Source organism: Notolepis coatsorum, assembly GCF_963971535.1.
Source record: "Notolepis coatsorum genome assembly, chromosome: 12".
NCBI classification, from domain to species: Eukaryota; Metazoa; Chordata; class Actinopteri; order Aulopiformes; family Paralepididae; genus Notolepis; species Notolepis coatsorum.
In genome coordinates this window covers 83,982,579-84,003,736 of record NC_140176.1, presented here as the reverse complement: position 1 = coordinate 84,003,736, position 21,158 = coordinate 83,982,579, and the positions used below count along the sequence as shown (strand labels likewise).

At 44.0% G+C, this 21,158-nt stretch overlaps 1 protein-coding gene across 1 annotated transcript; it reads left to right on the top strand.

Moving 5' to 3' along the window:
* Window positions 1-2,545: 2,545 nt before the first annotated feature.
* On the top strand, window positions 2,546-3,127 carry LOC311237941 (uncharacterized protein; the record flags this gene model as incomplete). Its single annotated transcript, XM_084325916.1, has 1 exon — window positions 2,546-3,127. A coding segment is annotated over one exon (582 nt), but the record flags the coding sequence as incomplete, so codon positions are not given.
* Window positions 3,128-21,158: the final 18,031 nt, after the last annotated feature.

The window sequence follows — 21,158 nt, the reverse complement described above, 5'->3', positions numbered from 1 at the left end:
ATTGGCTATGGGGTAGTTGGGGTTGCTTGGCCGTATGCATATTTGTGTACAACCAGTCTGTCTCTGAGTCTGCGTTTGGTGTGTTGTGGAATATTTCAAATGAGCCAAACAGTGAAACTGTAGAAATTCAGACAAGTCAATTTGTAAAATGTAAAACATTTAAAAATATACAAATAGTTCATTTCTGTGGCCACAGAGCTCAGTTTACAAGCAGACACACGAATGTCTGACCAGAAAGTGAGAAAAATATTTGGTCAGACTTACAATAAATACATGATTGACATGACGTACATAAGATACCCAGATATGACAAGAAAAAGGTAAACAAAAATGCCCTAGTGAGAAAATGAAAACAAAGAATGGGTCTATGGACTTAGTTATGTCTTCACACAAAGGAAAAGAACCTTGGACGTCTCATATCTCCTGGCCCTTTTGGCTGTTGTTTTAAGAAACACTGTTAAGACTGTCGCCCTAGTGTCTTAGCTGTAGCCTATATTAACTAGTCAAGGCTACCGACAAAGAATATGTATTTTAACACAGAACTATATGACATGATAATATTTTCATATCACAGGTGCATCCAATGTAGAAACATCTGTCTCACACTTGAGTCTGTATACCACATATGATGTGTTGCAGTTAGCAAAACCTCTGATCTGGTAGGTTCTCTAACTGAAAACATCCACAAAGCAGTTTGTTTTGACCATATTTGTACAGTGAATGCATCCAACATATCTGTAGTTCCCCACTTGGAGGAGGTGAGGGGGGGCAGGTAGCTCTGTACCAACTTGTCCTTAACCCTTTCACTACCACACTACAGAAGGTTAACCCGTTCACTACCACACTACAGAAGGGTAACCTTTCACTACCACACTACAGACGGTTAACCTTTCACTACCACACTACAGACGGTTAACCTTTCACTACCACACTACAGAAGGTTAACCTTTCACTACCACACTACAGACGGTTAACCCTTTCACTACCACACTACAGAATGTTAACCTTTCACTACCACACTACAGAAGGTTAACCTTTCACTACCACACTACAGAAGGTTAACCTTTCACTACCACACTACAGACGGTTAACCCTTTCACTACCACACTACAGAAGGTTAACCCTTTCACTGCCAGATGACAAATAGTTAACCCTTTCACAACCACACTACAGAAGGTTAACCTTTCACTACCACACTACAGACGGTTAGTGTGGTAGTGAAAGGGTTAACCTTCTGTAGTGTGGTTATGAAAGGGTTAACTCTTTGCCATGTGGGAGTGAAAGCGTTAAGTGTGGGGGGCCCATTTGAATGAGATAGCTGAAGAATCAGGAAACAGTTTGTAAAAGATAATCACTTTGTTACAGTAGATACACAAATCATTTTTGATTATGTCTTTCATGTACATGAGACCATGTACAATATTGAGTGGTGAAGTATATCTGTCCAGTTCTGGAGACGCAAGAACTATTTTGGAAGTGACCATTTAAAACCATGATCACAAACATCCCTACTTCAATATGTAACTGTTTTAAATAATTATGATTGTCCACCACTCTGTTTTTCTTTTCTTCAAAATATGCTAAACTAATTCAACCTAATCCAAGTCCTACCCATTTCTTACAAATGTTACAAACATCAACACAAAGTATTGTCATAGGTGTACAATCAGAACTTCTTCACGGATTATCAATGTATAAAGAATGTGTCCATAGTAAAACATTAAAACATCTGACTGTAAATGGCACTGTACACATACTGTAAGGCATGGATTTTTAATATAATTTGAAATTATTATGTCATCAATACATTGTAGTCAATGGAAGATAGAGCATTTTTATATTTTGTCTATGCGGCGATCTTCATGGAAACAAAATTCCTAAATGTAACATTAAGCTAGATATCAGAATTAATTCTCTAAAACTGAATTTCTTACAACTTTTTCTTTTTCTTCTTTTTTTTTATCTACTTTTTCTCCCCATTTTCAAATGTTCGCCCTTCCCCAATTTCGTATTGTCCAATTCTACCCTCCCCTGTCTCGAACGCTGTTAGGCCATGCCTCCCACAGGCCGGCTGCAATGTGGACGAAGCCTTGCATCACGTGTCCCATCCGGTACTTGAGGAGGCAGCCGTCGCATCTTTGCACCTGCACAGCGCGATCTCTCAGCGGCGAGGGTCTGCGTGGGAGGGACACGCCGCCCCCGTCGCTTCCTGATTCTACTGCGCAGGCGCACCAACCGACGTCCGATCCCCACCCACCAGCTTCCCACCCCCTAATACTGCCAATTGTATTAGTATGAACGACCAGCCAAGCTGGTAGCAACGCAGAGAGCTGGGCTCGAACCCAGCATATCCTGCGTTGGTGTCGAGCGCCTTGCCCACTGCGCCACCTAGCCGCCCCTTACAGCTTTTTCTTCAACGATATTACAGGGCCTAACATACGGAGGAGCAAGGCTGAGGAGAAGGACTCCAATCTGTAGTCGTGTTTTCAGTATTTTGGAGACACCTGATGGACACTGAATAATTTTTTCTTCTGGTTTTTCTTCTTCTGATTCTTCTGGTTATTCTTCTTCTTCTGCTCCTTCTGATTCTTCTTGGTCTTCTTCTGATTCTTCTTCCTCTTCTTCTTCTTCTGCTCCTTCTGATTCTTCTTGGTCTTCTTCTGATTCTTCTTCCTCTTCTTCTTCTTATGGACCTTCTGATTCTTCTTGGTCTTCTTCTGATTCTTCTTCCTCTTCTTCTTCTTCTTATGGGCCTTCTGATTCTTCTTGGTCTTCTTCTGATTCTTCTTCCTCTTCTTCTTCTTATGGACCTTCTGATTCTTCTTGGTCTTCCTCTGATTCTTCTGGGTCTTCTCCTGGTTCTTCTGGGTCTTCTTCAGGTTCTTCTTCTTCTCCTGGTTCTTCTTCCTCTTCTTCTGGTCCTTCTGGGTCTTCTTCTGGGTCTTCTTCAGGTTCTTCTTCTTCTTCTTCTTCTTCTTCTTCTTCTTCTTCTTCTTCTTCTTCTTCTTCTTCTTCTTCTTCTTCTTCTTCTTCTTCTTCTTCTTCTTCTGGTTCTTCTTCTTCTTCTTCCTCTTCATCTTTGCCCAGCCCTGATGTCGAGCAGCTATCATTTTCATCTGTGTTTTGAATATGTATTTTCAATTGCACGTAACTCGACATCATTGCAAATGAGGGCAATTTCAATTGATGAAGTATGGAAGTATGAATAAAGGTTTCAACAAATTAATTAATTAACTATTTATGATACTTAAATCAAAACAGCACAGGGAAAGTTATATTATTGATTGATTGTGAAAACTTGATAGAATCATAGTTGGGGTCAGTGATGCTAGTAAACGATTATATATTAGTGATTTGATAAATAATTATAGATTTAGTAATGATTTAGTAAACAAAGTATATATTTTGTAGTGATTTAGTAAGGAAATTATATATTTAGTAGTGATTTAGTAAACAGAGTATATATTTTGTAGTGATTTAGTAAACAGTTGTAACATTAAGAGATTAGAGCCTGCATAGTCACAGGATGAGGGCCTGCTGGGAGATTAGACAATGAACACATGGTGTGTGTGTGTGTGTGTGTGTGTGTGTGTGTGTGTGTGTGTGTGTGTGTGTGTGTGTGTGTGTGTGTGTGTGTGTGTGTGTGTGTGTGTGTGTGTGTGTGTGTGTGTGTGTGTGTGTGTGTGTGTGTGTGTGTGCGTGCGTGTGTGTGTTTTACACGTTACCAGGAGGGTCCAAGTGCAGGTGCTTAACTTTTCTGTCAGAGAGAGAGAGAGAGAGAGAGAGAGAGAGAGAGAGAGAGAGAGAGAGAGGGGGGGGACGTGTAGTGGAGCGTAGCTGCGTTGTGTCTTCGCTTCTCCTTTCTCTCATCTCTTCACAGCTGTGACACTCTACTGTATAGACCCTAGCTCTCTCTCTGTGTGTGTGTGTGTGTGTGTGTGTGTGTGTGTGTGTGTGTGTGTGTGTGTGTGTGTGTGTGTGTGTGTGTGTGTGTGTGTGTGTGTGTGTGTGTGTGTGTGTGTGTGTGTGAGTGTGTGTGAGAGCGCATGTGTGTGTGTGTGTGTGTGCGCTTTACCCATGCTAGTCTAATGGGGTTGAAACCATATAGTCGTTGCCCCTAAACTCACCCCTAAGGTAAATACCTTCACTACCTGAATCTAATCCTTGTCAGCTAGGAGTCGGACTGGATAAAACCATGGTATTTAACAGTTGTGGTCAAATGGTGGGGGTAAGTAGGTTAGAGTAAGGTTTGTGCATTTGGAGGTTGAAGTTTGTGCATTCATGTAAACAAAACTTGGTGGACAAACATCTCTACCGTTGTGAGTCACTGCTCTGCTAATGTGGAATATCTCTTAAGTCCCCCCCCCCCCCCACCTACCCAACCTCCTCCAATGTACAGTTTTTACGTCAAATGTATATACTCTCTTTTCTGGACTCTTTTTGTATCACAAACAGTACTGTATTTGCAAATCTGGTATGTCATAAATGTATATATGTAGCAGTACTGTCTATCTGTATGTCATGTACAGTATGTGATATATGTCCTGATGAATTGAAAATGGGGGACCCTGATGTAAACAAGACGAAAGTCTTTCTCTGGTCTGCATCCCCTTAACAATTGTGTGTATTGAGCTGTACTGTAGTACCCATTCTGCAATCTGTTAATAAAGTTTTCAATCAATCAAACTATTCTATCAACGCAGGGAATTTTCAGCTACCATATTGTGACTGTAGCATATCTTGTCATGCTAATGCTAGCAATGAAGGAACTTTATGCGCACATCAGTAAACAAGAGAACGCACACCCAGAGGCAGCCTTTATTGCAGGAGATTTTAATCACTCCAACCTAAAGTCTCTTCTCCCCAATTTCACCATCATGTCTCTTGCCCCACAAGAGGAGACAAGACATTAGACCATGCTCACTCTCTCCCCCACTGACGTGTGTACCGCACTGATCAAGACTAATGCACGCAAGGCAGCTGGTCCTGATGGCATCCGTGGCCATGTGCTCAAGAACTGCGCTGAGCAGCTGTCTGGGGTCTTAACTGACATCTTCAACCACCTCCATCATGCCAGTACAGAAACACTCCTCTGCCTCGAGCCTTCATCTCTTAAACCCGAGCCATATTTTCAGATAATTCGCCTAAAGGTACATACCCAAGTAAATGGAAGATTGCTCCACTTCTACAAGGTTAATTTGCATGTTCCTGGTATCTAGGGACATCTATGGACCTCAGGGAATGTATTCCCAGTGTCAGAGATATTGTGTCTGTTACTATGCTTGAGTGAAAAAAAGATTCTCCATCTTTGACGGTGAATAACACGCTAACATGGACAAAAAGTTAAAAATAAAGAGTTAAAGCTGGATTTAGTACCACCAGGCGCCCGGTACAGGGCAGTAAAGACTGTGAATTAAATCTACTGTAAGTACAGTTACTTTTGTATAATGTCTGTGTGTGTGTGTGTGTGTGTGTGTGTGTGCGTGCGTGTGCGTGTGCGTGTGCGTGTGTGTGTGTGTGTGTGTGTGTGTGTGTGTGTGTGCGCGTGTGTGTGTGTGTGTGTGTGTGTGTATGTGTGTGTGTGTGTGTGTGTGTGTGTGTGTGTGTGTGTGTGTGTGTGTTTACAAGAGTTTACAAGAAATGTAATGGAGACACACACCTAACCATACCATGCTAGACCATGGCTAGTCCCAGCCAGGATGAACAGCTCTAATGGAGACACAATTACACCATACCATGCTAGACCATGGCTAGCCTCAGCCAGGATGAACATAGCTAATGGAGACACAAACTCAACTACACCATACCATGCTAGACCATGGCTAGCCTCAGCCAGGATGAACATAGCTAATGGAGACACAAACTCAACTACACCATACCATGCTAGACCATGGCTAGCCTCAGCCAGGATGAACATAGCTAATGGAGACACAAACTCAACTACACCATACCATGCTAGACCATGGCTAGCCTCAGCCAGGATGAACATAGCTAATGGAGACACAAACTCAACTACACCATACCATGCTAGACCATGGCTAGCCCCAGCCAGGTTGAACATAGCTAATGGAGCAAGGCATTAGATATGATAATATGTGCTTCATGCTAGCTGATATATCTGTGTTATCTGTGTATTTTACATGCTGTGTGGGTGTTGAGTCATTTGTGAAGCTAATGGTAGACCAGTAAAATTGAGTTGAGTTAATGAGTTGTCTCAGTAATAATACTATTATAATAATAATAATAATAATAATAATAATAATAATAATAATAATAATAATAATAATAATAATAATAATAATAATAATAATAATAATAATAATAATAATAATAATAATAATAATAATAATAATAATAATAATAATAATAATAATAATAATAATAATAATAATAATAATAATAACAATAACAATAATAATAATAATAATAATAATAATAATAATAATAATAATAATAATAATAATAATAATAATAATAATAATAATAATAATAATAATAATAATAATAATAATAATAATAATAATAATAATAATAATAATAATAATAATAACAATAACAATAACAATAATAATAATAATAATAATAATAATAATAATAATAATAATAATAATAATAATAATAATAATAATAATAATAATAATAATAATAATAATAATAATAATAATAATAATAATAATAATAATAATAATAATAATAATAATAATAATAATAATAATAATAATAATAATAATAACAATAACAATAACAATAACAATAATAATAATAATAATAATAATAATAATAATAATAATAATAATAATAATAATAATAATAATAATAATAATAATAATAATAATAATAATACTCCAAGCATGCTCTATATTCCTGCTCATGTGGTAGCCTAAGTAATACTACAGTATGCATTACACACTTCTTATTCTTATAATACTACAATATAGGCTACTATAATATAATACTATTACTTGTCAAATGAAATGCCATATTCTTTAGTTGATAATACTAAGCTACGCTAGAAGTGTACCAGTGGAACTAGTCTCCGTAGTGGGTACTAGACTGGTAATACTATGGCCAATACTGTGGCTATGTGCTCTGGTAACAGATCATGCGGTAAGCTTGCAGCATGCCAACAGAACCAGTCATGTGTTTGGTTGTCATGGCGTAGCTGAGATTCCTGTTTGGGTTCACTGGCTGAGACGCATAAACAACATCCATCATCTAGAAAACATCTGAAACAGCTTGACCTTAAACTGTCCTCATCACCAACCAGAGACTGAGCTGTTATCTGTCTAGTCTGGACCTCCTTTCCATAGAGACCTACTATACTGTTCTATATTCTATAAACTAGTGGATGTCCTTTCCATAGAGACCTACTATACTGTTCTATATTCTATAAACTAGTGGATGTCCTTTTCATAGAGACCTACTATACTGTTCTATATTCTATAAACTAGTGGATGTCCTTTCCATAGAGACCTACTATACTGTTCTATATTCTATAAACTAGTGGATGTCCTTTCCATAGAGACCTACTGTACTATACTGTTCTATATTCTATAAACTAGTGGATGTCCTTTCCATAGAGACCTACTATACTGTTCTATATTCTATAAACTCCTATAAACTAGTGAGCCTCCTTTCTATGGAGAATACTGTTCTATATTCTATAAACTCCTATAAACTAGCGGACCTTCTTTCTATAGATACCTACTATACTGTTCTATATTCTATAAACTAGTGGATGTCCTTTCTATAGAGACCTACTGTTCTATATTCTATAAACTCCTATAAACTAGTGGATGTCCTTTCTATAGAGACCTACTATACTGTTCTATATTCTATACATACTAGTGGATGTCCTTTCTATAGAGACCTATACTATACGGTTCTATATTCTATAAACTCCTATAAACTAGTGGACCTTCTTTCTATAGAGACCTACTATACTGTTCTATATTCTATAAACTCCTATAAACTAGCGGACCTCCTTGCTATAGAGACCTACTATTATACTTCTAGATTAGATTAAAATGTATTGTTATTATACAGCACAAGTACAAGTACAGTACAACTAAAATAAGTTTGGACCAGAGTGCAAATGTAGCAGAAAAGTGCAACAGCAATATACAGGTGATAAGGTATAAAGACAGTATGGTAGTAGTCATACTGGAAAATGTGCAGGTAAGTACAGACAGGTATGGATAGATATATGCGGTGAGAATAAATATATATGGTATATACAGCATTATTGTACGTGCTATCATACAGAGTTATGGGTTATATGCAGGTGTATAAGTAGTATATAGAGGGGTTTTATGCAGGTATATTCATGTTGTAATGACATCTCATTTAGTAATGTCAATACTAAACAACTGTGTGATTGGCTCTTGACAAGCTAGTAGCAGTATTGACATTACTACTGTAAATGAGATGTCATGCTAATATGAACTGCAACTTCTGTATGAAAAGTGCTATACAAATAAAGTATTATAATATGTCATGTTCTACAGTAGGACTTACTACTATACCTAATAAAACAAGTCATTAGAATAATAGAAGCCTACTTTGCTGGAACGATTCATTTAGTGTGTGTGTGTGTGTGTGTGTGTGTGTGTGTGTGTGTGTGTGTGTGTGTGTGTGTGTGTGTGTGTGTGTGTGTGTGTGTGTGTGTGTGTGTGTGTGTGTGTGTGTGTGTGTGTGTGTGACTAACTAACCCCAACTAACCCATAACTAACTCTAACTAACCCATAGTTAACTCAAATTAACTCTAACTAACCCAGAACTAACCCTACTTAACTCAGAACTAACCTGAATCCCAACCCTACCCCTCTCTAGAACTGTTGAAAACTTAACGTAAGCATTATGACTTAGGCTCGACAATCATCAATATCCTCTCTCTCTCTCTCTCTCTCTCTCTCTCTCTCTCTCTCTATCTCTCTCTCTCTCTCTCTCTCTCTCTCTCTCTCTCTCTCTCTCTCTCTCTCTCTCACACTGTGAAATTCAAATACTTTATTTTCCCGTTTGTGGAAATACAGAGTGCTGAGTTGTCCATGTTGATGTTTTGGTCACTCTGGCTCACCTCACTCACTGAATGTCATGTTGTTTTGGTATAAACAGTGTTCAGTGATCTGGAAAAGAGACACTCGGCACAAACAAACACAGCTTAATTTCTTTCACAAACTCAGCTTCAACTTCATTTCATCTTTGCCTTATGATAGCAAGCACATTGGATATGGTTAAGTGGTCTGTGTGTGTGTGTGTGTGTGTGTGTGTGTGTGTGTGTGTGTGTGTGTGTGTGTGTGTGTGTGTGTGTGTGTGTGTGTGTGTGTGTGTGTGTGTGTGTGTGTGTGTGTGTGTGTGTGTGTGTGCGCGTGCGTGCGTGCGTGCGTGCGTGCGTGTGTGCGTGCGTGCGTGCGTGCGTGCGTGTTGTTGAAGGAGAATATATTTAGTAAGTTTAAAGTTTCATTGACTGGCATGGAGGTTGTGAATTGCGCTTGGCTATGCATTGCCAAACCCTAACCCTTTTTTATTTACATTTTTTAACCTTTATTTACCCAGGCAAGCAATTAAGAACAAATTCTTATATACAAAAGCAGCCTGACCAAAAAGCAAAGGCCTTTTGAGGGAAGGGGGGGATGGGAGGCTGTAACAAAAGCAAGGTTATGTACATGCATACAAGTAAATAAAATACAAAATTACAGTAGCAATAGTAGGAGGGAAGTAGGTGAGGGGGCTTAGGGGGAGGAGAGAAGAGTCTGAGGGCTATGCGTGTGATTGGGAGGCAGTCAGCAGGTGCAACAGTCGGTTATGATTTGTTGCAGATTTTGTTTAAAAGCAGTGAGCGATGTGAGGGCAGTGAGTTTAAGTGAGTTTAACCCTATAGACCTGTTCGCTTTTATAAACATACCGTGTTCGAGCCAATCAGCAATACCAACTGAGTCACGTGACTAAGTTACCCCGGACCTGCGCAAGCTGCTGCGCCAAAAGAAGTACAACAGGGCTCTATGGAGAAACCATGACACTCCCCCGACTAAAAGTAGTTTCAAACCAAAATGGCTGGATGTAATTTTGCCAAATCAGCATGGCTGTGAGTGTGAGTCTTTCACCTTTTACATATCTAGCTTTGGCATGGATTGATTGTTTAGATCGCTAGCATGGCTAACAAATGCAAATAATATTGTAGTCTGCCCCGTTGTTCTGACCAGGATATGTCTGACGTATACGGCGAACAGGTCTATACCTCAGGAAATTTACTTCTGTGAAGGTTATTTAAACTACACAAGGCCCAGACCTGAATAAATTATCCTGCTTACACAGTGGCTTTTCAACAGAAAATACAATTCTGAAAAACAAAGAATGTGTTGCACACATTAGCTTGATGACGGTGATAATTTATTATTACCATTTCCATAGCAACATTATGGGGTCAGGCTAATACCTTGAAAAGTAACTCCAATCCATCTAACCCTAACCCTATTAGATTCCTATTTAATGGAAAATGGTCAGCAAGTAGTCAAGTCCCTAGTAATGAATGAATGAAACTGGACTTTGAAGAATTATTTGTAGCACATTGCTACATCGTCATGCAGTGTACACACACATGCAAGAGATGGGCGACACACAGGAGCACACACACACATGCATTTTTGCATCGCCGTTGAAACGTCCTCTCTGTGCTTGACCCATCCTGTCAAACATGGGTTGTGGCGTGGGGCCGCACCTGGGGACCAATCCGAGCGCTCCTGTCCATCTTCTTTTCTTTTTTTTGTATTATGTTTTTGTAGATTTTTTGTATTGTTTTTACTACCGGGCAGTCCGGTAGAGAGAGAGAGAGAGAGAGAGAGAGAGAGAGAGGAAGAACGGGAGACAGAGCGGGGGGGAGACATTCGGCAAAGGACGCCGGGTCCGGGAATCGAACCCGGGTCGGCCGCTTCGCGACGCAGCGTGTTACATGGTTCGCCACTTGGGCGCCCGTTCCTGTCCAGGAATGTCCTGTCCACGACTATGCTTGCACCTCATGGTACCAAAGCACCTCAAAGGCGCTAAAAACAAGATTACAAACATCACAAAATAAAACAGCAACTTACGGGTACGACCAAGGTACCCATGTACATGTGAAAATACTTCACAAAGGTCAGTGAATACCACAACCACTACACCAGAGGAAGCTCAACAAATCATGTTAAACCCAGATTCGGCTCAAACAAGGGACTAAACACGTTTCGCAATTATGCCACATCAATGTGGAACGCCCTACCCAAAGCTGTAAAGGAATGTGAATCCCTACCCACATTCAAAACCGCTCTTAAAGAGCACCAACGGGAGGCTGCAATTCGAAACTGGCCACCGTAAATGCCCAAACCCCCCACCACCTCCTAATAGACAGTCTCCTCCCCACCGCATGTATATATTCTCTCCCCGCCGTATGTATATTTCTCTCCCACCCACCCACCCCCTCCAAATGTACAGTCTCCACCCCACCGTATGCATATTTCTCTCCCACCCACCCACCCCCTCCTAATGTACAGTCCCCTCCCCATCATATGTATATTATATACTCTGTCAGGATCTATGGGTAACAGTACTGTATATTTGAATACCGTTTATGTCACAAATGTATCAGTACTAAATACCTGTATGTCCCTATGCCATAAATGTCATGTATGTTGTGTATGTCATAAATGTCGATATGAATTGAAAATGGGGGACCCTGATGGAAACAAGACAAACCTCTTTCTCTGGTCTGCATCCCCTTAACAATTGTGTGTATTGAGCCGTACTGTATTGTACCCATTCTGCAATCTGTTAAATAAAGTTTTCATTCATTCATTCATTCATCCATCTTCGTCGGCCCACACAGAAGGGGCCAGGAGATACCCCACCTGGGTACCTGGCAACCTGGTCCCCAAGCGGGAATCTAACCCAAGACTTTCTTGCTGTGAGGTGACAGTGTTAACCACTACACCACTGTGCTGCCACATGACCTATAGCAACCTAGTCCCTCCACCAAAATCAAACATCACATCACTTGTCAGAAGAAATGCATATGCTAGCAGGGTTGGGTTAGATTACTTTGAAATGTAATTTAGTTACTTAATACAAATTACATGACAATTTCTGTAATTAGTAACATAATCCCTTGGATTACGAATATATGTAATCTAATCTGAATAGTTTGATTACTTCAGAATAAAATATAGAAAATATAGAAAATATTGCACTTTATACTATACAATTTATTTTTCTCTTTAAACATCTCTCAAAACATTCTCAATGCAAATAAAACACATTTAGCATATTCAGCATTTACAGTTGGTCAGATCAAATGACTCAGCCACTTCCATTCCTCACTCTTGCAACTGGAGTTGACAATGACATCAAAAACTGTCGAGTCCTGGCTTTAGGCAGAATCACGAACAGTGGTTTGAGAGAAGTTGTTTATATTTTGAATGTGATTCATGCATTCATTATATAGATTACACGTTGCGCATGTTATTATGACTTTGAACATCTGCCATTTCCATGGCAAAGACGGCATATAAGTAACAATGCGATGTGTTGTCTGTCATGAATATTAAAATCTCCAAAATTTCACTCACCGTTGCTGCAGCCCTAGTCGCGAGAAACGTGGCGATGTCAAAACAATAGTTCAGTGCTTCCCCAGTTGCTCACGCCCCCCCCCCCCCATATCATGCCTCACCCTTTGAGAAACACTGTCTGCACTAAACCAACACTACACCAAAATAAATACAGTCACCCAGACACTAAACCAACAGAAATACTGTAATCTAGACACTAAACCAAGAAACAGAAACACTGTCATCTAGACACCAAACCAACACTAAACCAACAGAAATATCATCATCCAGACACTAAACCAACACTACACTAACATAAACACATGTTATTCACACACTAACCAACCAAAATAAACCTGGTATCTGTTGATATATCCACACCTTAAGCATAATCTCAATCACAATAACAATTGTACTAATACAGATGCTGTCCAGCTTACTTATAATGGAAGTCCATAGTAGAGGTGGCAGTCTGCAAGGAATCCTAGGCACTCAACTTGTCATATTACTAGGTCACATAATTACATGAATGCATTTCCCCTTAAAACAGCACAGATAAAACAAAACAGTGAAAATACACACACAAAAAAACAACTGGGTGCCCAGCTAACACACATACAGTAACAACCTCACAAGTATGATGAAAGAGAGGCAGGAGATGTGTCACTATACAATCATTATTCAATGAGGTACAAGTTGAATGTGATTATTATCAATTAGGTATGCTCGATATTGGCTTTTTTACCGATACTGTAACTGAGGGGTACAATTCCCTGACTGTATTGTTAGATATGATATTTAATACCACTACCTCATGTACTTTAACTTCTGGCCACCCAGTACAAGATATAAGTATGATGAACACTTTCCCACCTGATGAAACGAATCCACACAAATGTACCAAATCGAAGGTTTAATACAGCAAAGGGTGTATACAACGATCACTTAATTACATTTATGATTTGAAATATGAAATATGCACTTTTATGGCAAATGAGTATTCGTAGGTAAATCAACATTGAATGTCCAATCTCTGGTTACGCAGGGAGTAAGTATACAACCTGGAATATTTAGGAAACGATAGCGATGGTACTTAGATGATTAGAGCTGGATACACTAAGGGGGGGGGGGGTCCCGCTGGTTGTAAGACAGTAGGAGGGGGGGGTTAGAGAAGCTGCTGGCGGTATCCCATCTGGCCGACGGTGTCTTGGGAGAATCCAAAGTCTTGGACACGGTGCCCACAGAACCTCGGACCGCAGACGAATACAGCTGGACCCTCTGTGGACGGTAGCTGCCGGTCCACAACGGAGAGACGTGAGGCGACCTCACTGGTGTCGAGCGCCGTCTCACCTGGAGTCCTCTCCGGGGGGTAGTTCCAACACTCCGCAGTGTTGGCCTTTATCCATGGAATAATCAAAGCACACAAAGCATAATCCAAGCCGTGGAAGGCTCGCCGTCGTCCGGGTAGAGTAATCCAATATACAGGTCCAGTCGCTCTTGGCCCGGAGCTCCTCGGATGCAATCACCACTAGGGGTCTGACCAGCCTGGTTAAGCGTCCAGATAACGCCAGGAACGATGGGGGTACTGATAACTTTAGAACTCTAACCGAACGATGCACCATACATAAATAGACTATTATTAGCTTAATAGAATACGTCCAACTCGACGGTATAGTGCCAAACTATGACTATTCAACTATTAATCTACACGATATCTCAATGCCTATTCTGGGGCCAAGTAGGCCTTACTACACCGCACGTGCGTCGTGGGGAGGCTTTGCGTCTGTCACTCTGTTGGAGGGTAAAGAACTGGACTAAAAGAAAGTTCTACTTTACTTGCGCCATATATATATGCGCTATGAACAAATAGTACCATTCGTATTTCGCCCGACATATTCCTGCGCGGAACCGGGGCTTGCCACGACATGTTAGGCGGCACGATTGAACTTGGACCTGGGGGTATGGCAACCTGGCGCCAGGTTCTCGTCCAATGGTAGAATGAAACTATTATGGGCTGTTTAGTAGACTAAAGGGATATTCAATGCATATTGTACAAGGAATATACAGGGGATATCAAACGATATACAAATACAATTAAATATATATAAATAAATATACATATTCGGTTTAATCTGATCCTTCACAACAGCCGCCCCCTAATTAGTCCCACCTAATTAGCTAAGCAGAGACAGATTAACCGCACTGTCTACCACTCAAGGTCCGCTGTAAGGGTCAGTCAACTCACAAAGTCATGGGGTCATGGTCATCATCGATAGTATCTGGGAGTTGGGGCAGTTCTATGAGCCTCGCCACGGGACGTGTGTAAGTGCACCCTTGGACGAGTACTTCAGCTGCTCGGACCTTGCCATCGGCACCGGTGATCACTTTGCTTACGCGGCCAGCCGGCCACATAGCTCTGAGTAGTGACTGGTCAATAATCATGACGACTGTTCCTTCTGTCAAATTGTCTCTCTCTTTTACCCACTTCTGGCGGGTCTGTAGAGACGGTAGGTAGTGAAGTAGGAAGCTGCTCCAAAACTTGTCAGCTAGTACTTGGCTGTACCTCCACATTCTTCGGCCGTTCGCTTCTTCAGGCCTGTACATTGTCTGGGGTAGCGCGGGGTCCAGCCGCACCATTAGGAGTGTGTTGGGGGTGACTGGGTCGACATCTGCTACATCACTGGAGACGTAACCGAGGGGCTTTGAGTTCAATACTCCCTCGATCTCCGTGAGGACTGTCATTAGGACTTCCTCCGCCACAGTCTGGGCTCCGAGTACGGCGTACAGGGCTGTCTTTATAGAACGTACTTCTCGTTCCCAGGTTCCACCGAAGTGGGGTGCGTTCGGGGGATTAAACTGGAAGTCAATCTGGGCTGGAGCGAGGTGGGTCTTAAGTTCTGGGCTCTGACTCCCACGAAGACTTTGTATCTGCATGAATCAGACTTGATCCATGTGAGTACTGTCGTGGAATCTGACCACAAGATTGTTCTATGCACCGGAATGGTGAGTTCACGTTGGATTAACGTGGCTAGATGCGCTCCTGCGAGGGCTGCGCAGAGCTCTAGACGTGGGATAGATTGTTGCTTACGTGGGGCTATTCTTGAGCGGGCCAGGATGAAAGCAGTGTGTATCTTTCCTCCCATCTCTTGGGCACGCAAGTAGGCCACCGATCCGTAGGCTATTTCGGAGGCGTCGCTGAAGACGTGTAGCTCAATCTCGCATGTCTCTGGCCTCACTGTGGATGGGAAGTAGCTGCGGCGTATATTGACACCTGGGAGTGAGCGGAGTTCCGTCTCCCACTCTCTCCATGTTGAGGCAAGGTGTGCGGGTATTGGGTCGTCCCAGCCCTGGTCCTTGTCCCATAGTGCTCGTACAATCATCTTTGCCCTGGTGGTGTAAGGTAGAATACATCCCAACGGGTCATATTGTCTGGCGAGTGTTCTGTACACCCTCCGTCTGGTGGTCGGTATCGCCGCCGACCTTCCCTGCTCTGGAGCCAAGGGTTTGTGTCTATAGTGGAGCGAGTCTGTTTTGAAGCGCCAGACTAGTCCTAGTGTCATTTCTTGGGCTTCTCCTGGGATTGTCGCCATCCAGGTCTCGCTGCTGGCAGCCTTGTCCGCGGAGGAGAGGCTGCGCAATACGTGCGGGTCACTGCTGGCCCACTGCCTGAGATCAAAGCCGCCTTTGATCAGGGAGGCGCGTAACTTGATTAGGAGAGCCTCGGCTTCTTCTTGAGTCGAGACGCTTTGTAAACAGTTGTCCACGTAGAAACTGTTCTTCACACTGTGTTGGACCTCTTCATCTGCTGCTGGGTCCTCTGTGACGTGTTTCTGTAGTGCAAATGTAGCACAGCACGGGCTGCATGTGGTTCCGAAGGGGAGTACTTCCCACTGGTAGATGGATGGGTTCTCATCTCCGATCTTCTCTCTCCATAGGAACCGTAGCAGAGGCTTGTCCTCCTCTACTAGTCTCACCTGCAAGAACATCCCTTTGATATCCCCGCTTATAGCCACCTTGTCCTGGCGGAAGCGCAGTAGCACGCCTAGTAGGGAGGGGCCGAGTGTGGGGCCGGGCAAGAGCTCTTTATTCAGATTTTGGGATCCGATCTGGTAGCTGCAGTTAAACACAATGCGATCCTTGCCGTTGTGATGGACCTTGTGATGCGGCACGTACCATGATTCGGTCGTCTGATCGGCCTCTTTAATGTCAATCTTTGTTACGTGTCCCGCTGTGATTAGCTTCTCAATCTCAGCTCGGTACACACTCTCTTGAGCGGGGTCTTTGGCTAGGCGCCGCTCTGTGTTCAGTAGATAGCGCTCCGTGGCGTCTTTCTTTGCGTGAAAGGTGGGCATTCCCTCTCGCCTCAGGAGTGGAGTTGCGTATCTCATCACTCCGCCGACTGTGACTCTCTTTGTCCCCTGCTCGAGTAGGTTGATGGCGTAAATGTCTTCTTTAGAGCGAATATCTTTCTTTTCGTTCTTAAAGGGCATTGTCTCTAGGGTCCATAGCCTCTCGACATGCTGCAGGAGAGTGGTGTCTTCTTCTGTCGTTCTGGAGTGGAAGCAGCTAGTGGCTGCTGTTCGGTTGAGAGATTTAGCGAGGGGGCCTTGTAGGGTCCACCCTAGGCGGGTCTCGACTGCTGCAGGACAGCCTCGGGGGCCTGTATGGACCCGGTCAATCGGGACTATGAGTTCTGCATGGTCGGAGCCTATCAACAGGGTCGGGGTAGCGCCGTCTATGAGCGGGATAGGTAATTGCCGCAGGTGCACATATTTATCCATCAACTTGGTGACAGGGTAGGTGTACTGCGATAGTCCTATTTCTTGGCTGGTGAAAGCATTTGTGATCTTGTACCGTCGCTCTGGCTGCCCGTTGGCTGCGATGGTGAAGGAGACATTCTCGCCCTTTATCGTCTTTAAATCTCTTCTTATTGTCCGAATCGTCATTTCGTTCTTGCTCCCCCGCAGTCCCAACTGGGTCGCAGCGGAGGCGAGCAGAAGGGTCTTCTCTGACCCGTCATCAAGGACGGCGTAAGTGTCCATGACTTTATCTTGGTAGCTCAATGTCACACGGACTACCTTTAAGAGCACTTGGGCTCCGCTGCTGCTGGCGGGGTCAATGTACATGACACTTGCCTTGGTGCCACTCCGTGGTGCAGGTATAGGCCGTCTTCCGTTACTTTCGTGTAGTATATCTAGATGGGCTCCATCGCACCGGCTGCACCTTTTCTTTAGGCGGCATTCGGCTGCCATGTGGGGCCGCGCACATCGATAACAGCGCCGGTTGGACTTTATCCATTGACTCACTTCTTCTGCATTCATCTTTGTGAATAGGTCACATTGTGACAGCCAGTGTTCTTTCTCACAGTAGGGACACGCTATCTTCCACTTCTCTTTTCTCGAGGGGGTGCTGTGACTCTTACTGCTCGGTACTGACTCTGATTGGTGCATGACAGTCACCGATCTTCTTCCATCATTTATTCTCCTGGGTCCCTCTCTGGAGCTTGGCGTGCTCCGCCCGAAGGTGTCCAGTCGTAAGCTGCTGACTTCTCTCGCCAGGAAGTCGGCTAGATCAAGGAGGGATGGCTCGGGGCCGTTGGGATCCCGGTAATCCCTCTGCCGCCTAAAGCGCTCCTGTCTTGCGGGTGGCAGCTTCTCCAAAATCCTCTCGACGTTAGAGTTGGCGTATAGCTCATGCATGCCCTTCTCCCGTTGCGCTCCCAGCATCCCTACCAGGGACTGCACTTTGATTGACAGGTCGTCTAGTGAGCGATTGTCTGTGGCTGGGGGTAGGCGGTCAATATGCCTTATCTCCTGGATTACGTAATCCCATATACGTCCATATCTCTGATCCAGCGCTGCAAGGGCCGCTGTGTATGGGGTCGAAGAGGTAGCATAGGCTAGCGCTATATTGTGCGCTCGCGGTACATTCAGGTGCTTCAGTAATATTGCATACTTGTGGCGTTCATCAGCGACATCCACCATCATTGTTTCTAGGCACATCCGGAGCTCCGTGTACTGTGCTCGACTCTCATAGGCGAAGTCTGGGAATGACGGTGTGGCATTGTATGACGCCGTGGATGGCTGATACATCGGCGAGCGTTGGGGGAGAGACCTCCTGGGCGAGTCCCCTCTTGCGCCTCGCTGTGGGCTGGTACTGGCAGGGTACCATGGCCCGCTGGTCCAGGTGCTGTTCCTCGGGGCTGGTCGTGCGTCGTGCTCACCCGTGAATAGAGTCGGGGGTCTGTAGCGCAGCGCCGCGGGGGTATAGCCTGGACTGTATGGGACCTCCTGGTCCGGTGGAGTACTGTGCTGTCGTCGGGCTTGGTTCTCCTCCTCTCCCTCTTCTTCCTCTATCAGATCCTCCAGATCCTGTAATCGTTTATTTAGCTTCTCCGCAGTGTATGCCGCTCCTTCCTTGTAGCTGGGTCTCGCTTGGACCGGTCTGTGAAGGGGGTCTGCGGGGGGTATAGGCTCGGTCTGTTGGTCAAGTTCAGGGTCGCTTGCTCGTTGAGGAGACGCTGCTCTTGACTGTTGTCTCGACGAGTTCCTTGAACCCCTAGCGGAGGGAGAGGGTGTTGTCCTTTTGATCAGCTGCTCTATTAGTTGCGCTTGTAGTCTGTCGCGCTCTGCGTCTCTTTGGGCACCGGCAGCGGCACGCTGGGCGTCGGCCCGGTCTCTTGCCATATTCTCTTCTGTCTGGAAGCGTCTCATCTCCAGGCGTGTGCGCTGTTCTTCGCTCCGTTGCTGTGCTTGGAGGTGTTCGCGCTCGCTAAGCATCTGCGCTTGGAGTCGGTCGCGTTCGGTAGAGGCTGTCAGGCTGACGAGGAACGCCTGTTGTAGTATCCTCTCCGCTTCGCTGGGGGAAGGCGGTTGTGGAGGTGAGCCGCTCCTGCGTGAGCCGCTCCTGGGGGTACTCGTTGGGGAGTCCTGGAGCTCTAGTTCCTCGGCGCTCTCCTCCTCTTCTTCCGTGCAGAGCTCTCTCTCTGTAGGGTTGTCTTCCTCCCGGGGCTGGTCGGGGACTACTTCTTGGGTAGTGGCGGGGGGTAAAGGCATGTCAATTCCCTCCTGGTCCCCACCGTGAGCTTGGTCAGTTACATTAGGACCTACTAGGGCCTCTGTGGTCGGGGAAACCTGCTCGTTAAGGTCAGACATAATTTTACTTTCTACTTCTACCGCGTTTACCGTTTGTCGAAGGCTAGGTAGTTGACTGACAGTGTAAGCCTCTAAGTACTGAGGTCTCTGTCGTCTGCGCCGCGGGCGTTCTAGGTTAGGAGGATCGTTTCGTGGAGTGTTCATCATAGGCCATTTCGATATTAATAACACTATATTAATATTACACTAGTTACCATCCGGCTCGAAGGACCAATTGTAACTGAGGGGTACAATTCCCTGACTGTATTGTTAGATATGATATTTAATACCACTACCTCATGTACTTTAACTTCTGGCCACCCAGTACAAGATATAAGTATGATGAACACTTTCCCACCTGATGAAACGAATCCACACAAATGTACCAAATCGAAGGTTTAATACAGCAAAGGGTGTATACAACGATCACTTAATTACATTTATGATTTGAAATATGAAATATGCACTTTTATGGCAAATGAGTATTCGTAGGTAAATCAACATTGAATGTCCAATCTCTGGTTACGCAGGGAGTAAGTATACAACCTGGAATATTTAGGAAACGATAGCGATGGTACTTAGATGATTAGAGCTGGATACACTAAGGGGGGGGGGGGGGGTCCCGCTGGTTGTAAGACAGTAGGAGGGGGGGGTTAGAGAAGCCGCTGGCGGTATCCCATCTGGCCGACGGTGTCTTGGGAGAATCCAAAGTCTTGGACACGGTGCCCACAGAACCTCGGACCGCAGACGAATACAGCTGGACCCTCTGTGGACGGTAGCTGCCGGTCCACAACGGAGAGACGTGAGGCGACCTCACTGGTGTCGAGCGCCGTCTCACCTGGAGTCCTCTCCGGGGGGTAGTTCCAACACTCCGCAGTGTTGGCCTTTATCCATGGAATAATCAAAGCACACAAAGCATAATCCAAGCCGTGGAAGGCTCGCCGTCGTCCGGGTAGAGTAATCCAATATACAGGTCCAGTCGCTCTTGGCCCGGAGCTCCTCGGATGCAATCACCACTAGGGGTCTGACCAGCCTGGTTAAGCGTCCAGATAACGCCAGGAACGATGGGGGTACTGATAACTTTAGAACTCTAACCGAACGATGCACCATACATAAATAGACTATTATTAGCTTAATAGAATACGTCCAACTCGACGGTATAGTGCCAAACTATGACTATTCAACTATTAATCTACACGATATCTCAATGCCTATTCTGGGGCCAAGTAGGCCTTACTACACCGCACGTGCGTCGTGGGGAGGCTTTGCGTCTGTCACTCTGTTGGAGGGTAAAGAACTGGACTAAAAGAAAGTTCTACTTTACTTGCGCCATATATATATGCGCTATGAACAAATAGTACCATTCGTATTTCGCCCGACATATTCCTGCGCGGAACCGGGGCTTGCCACGACATGTTAGGCGGCACGATTTAACTTGGACCTGGGGGTA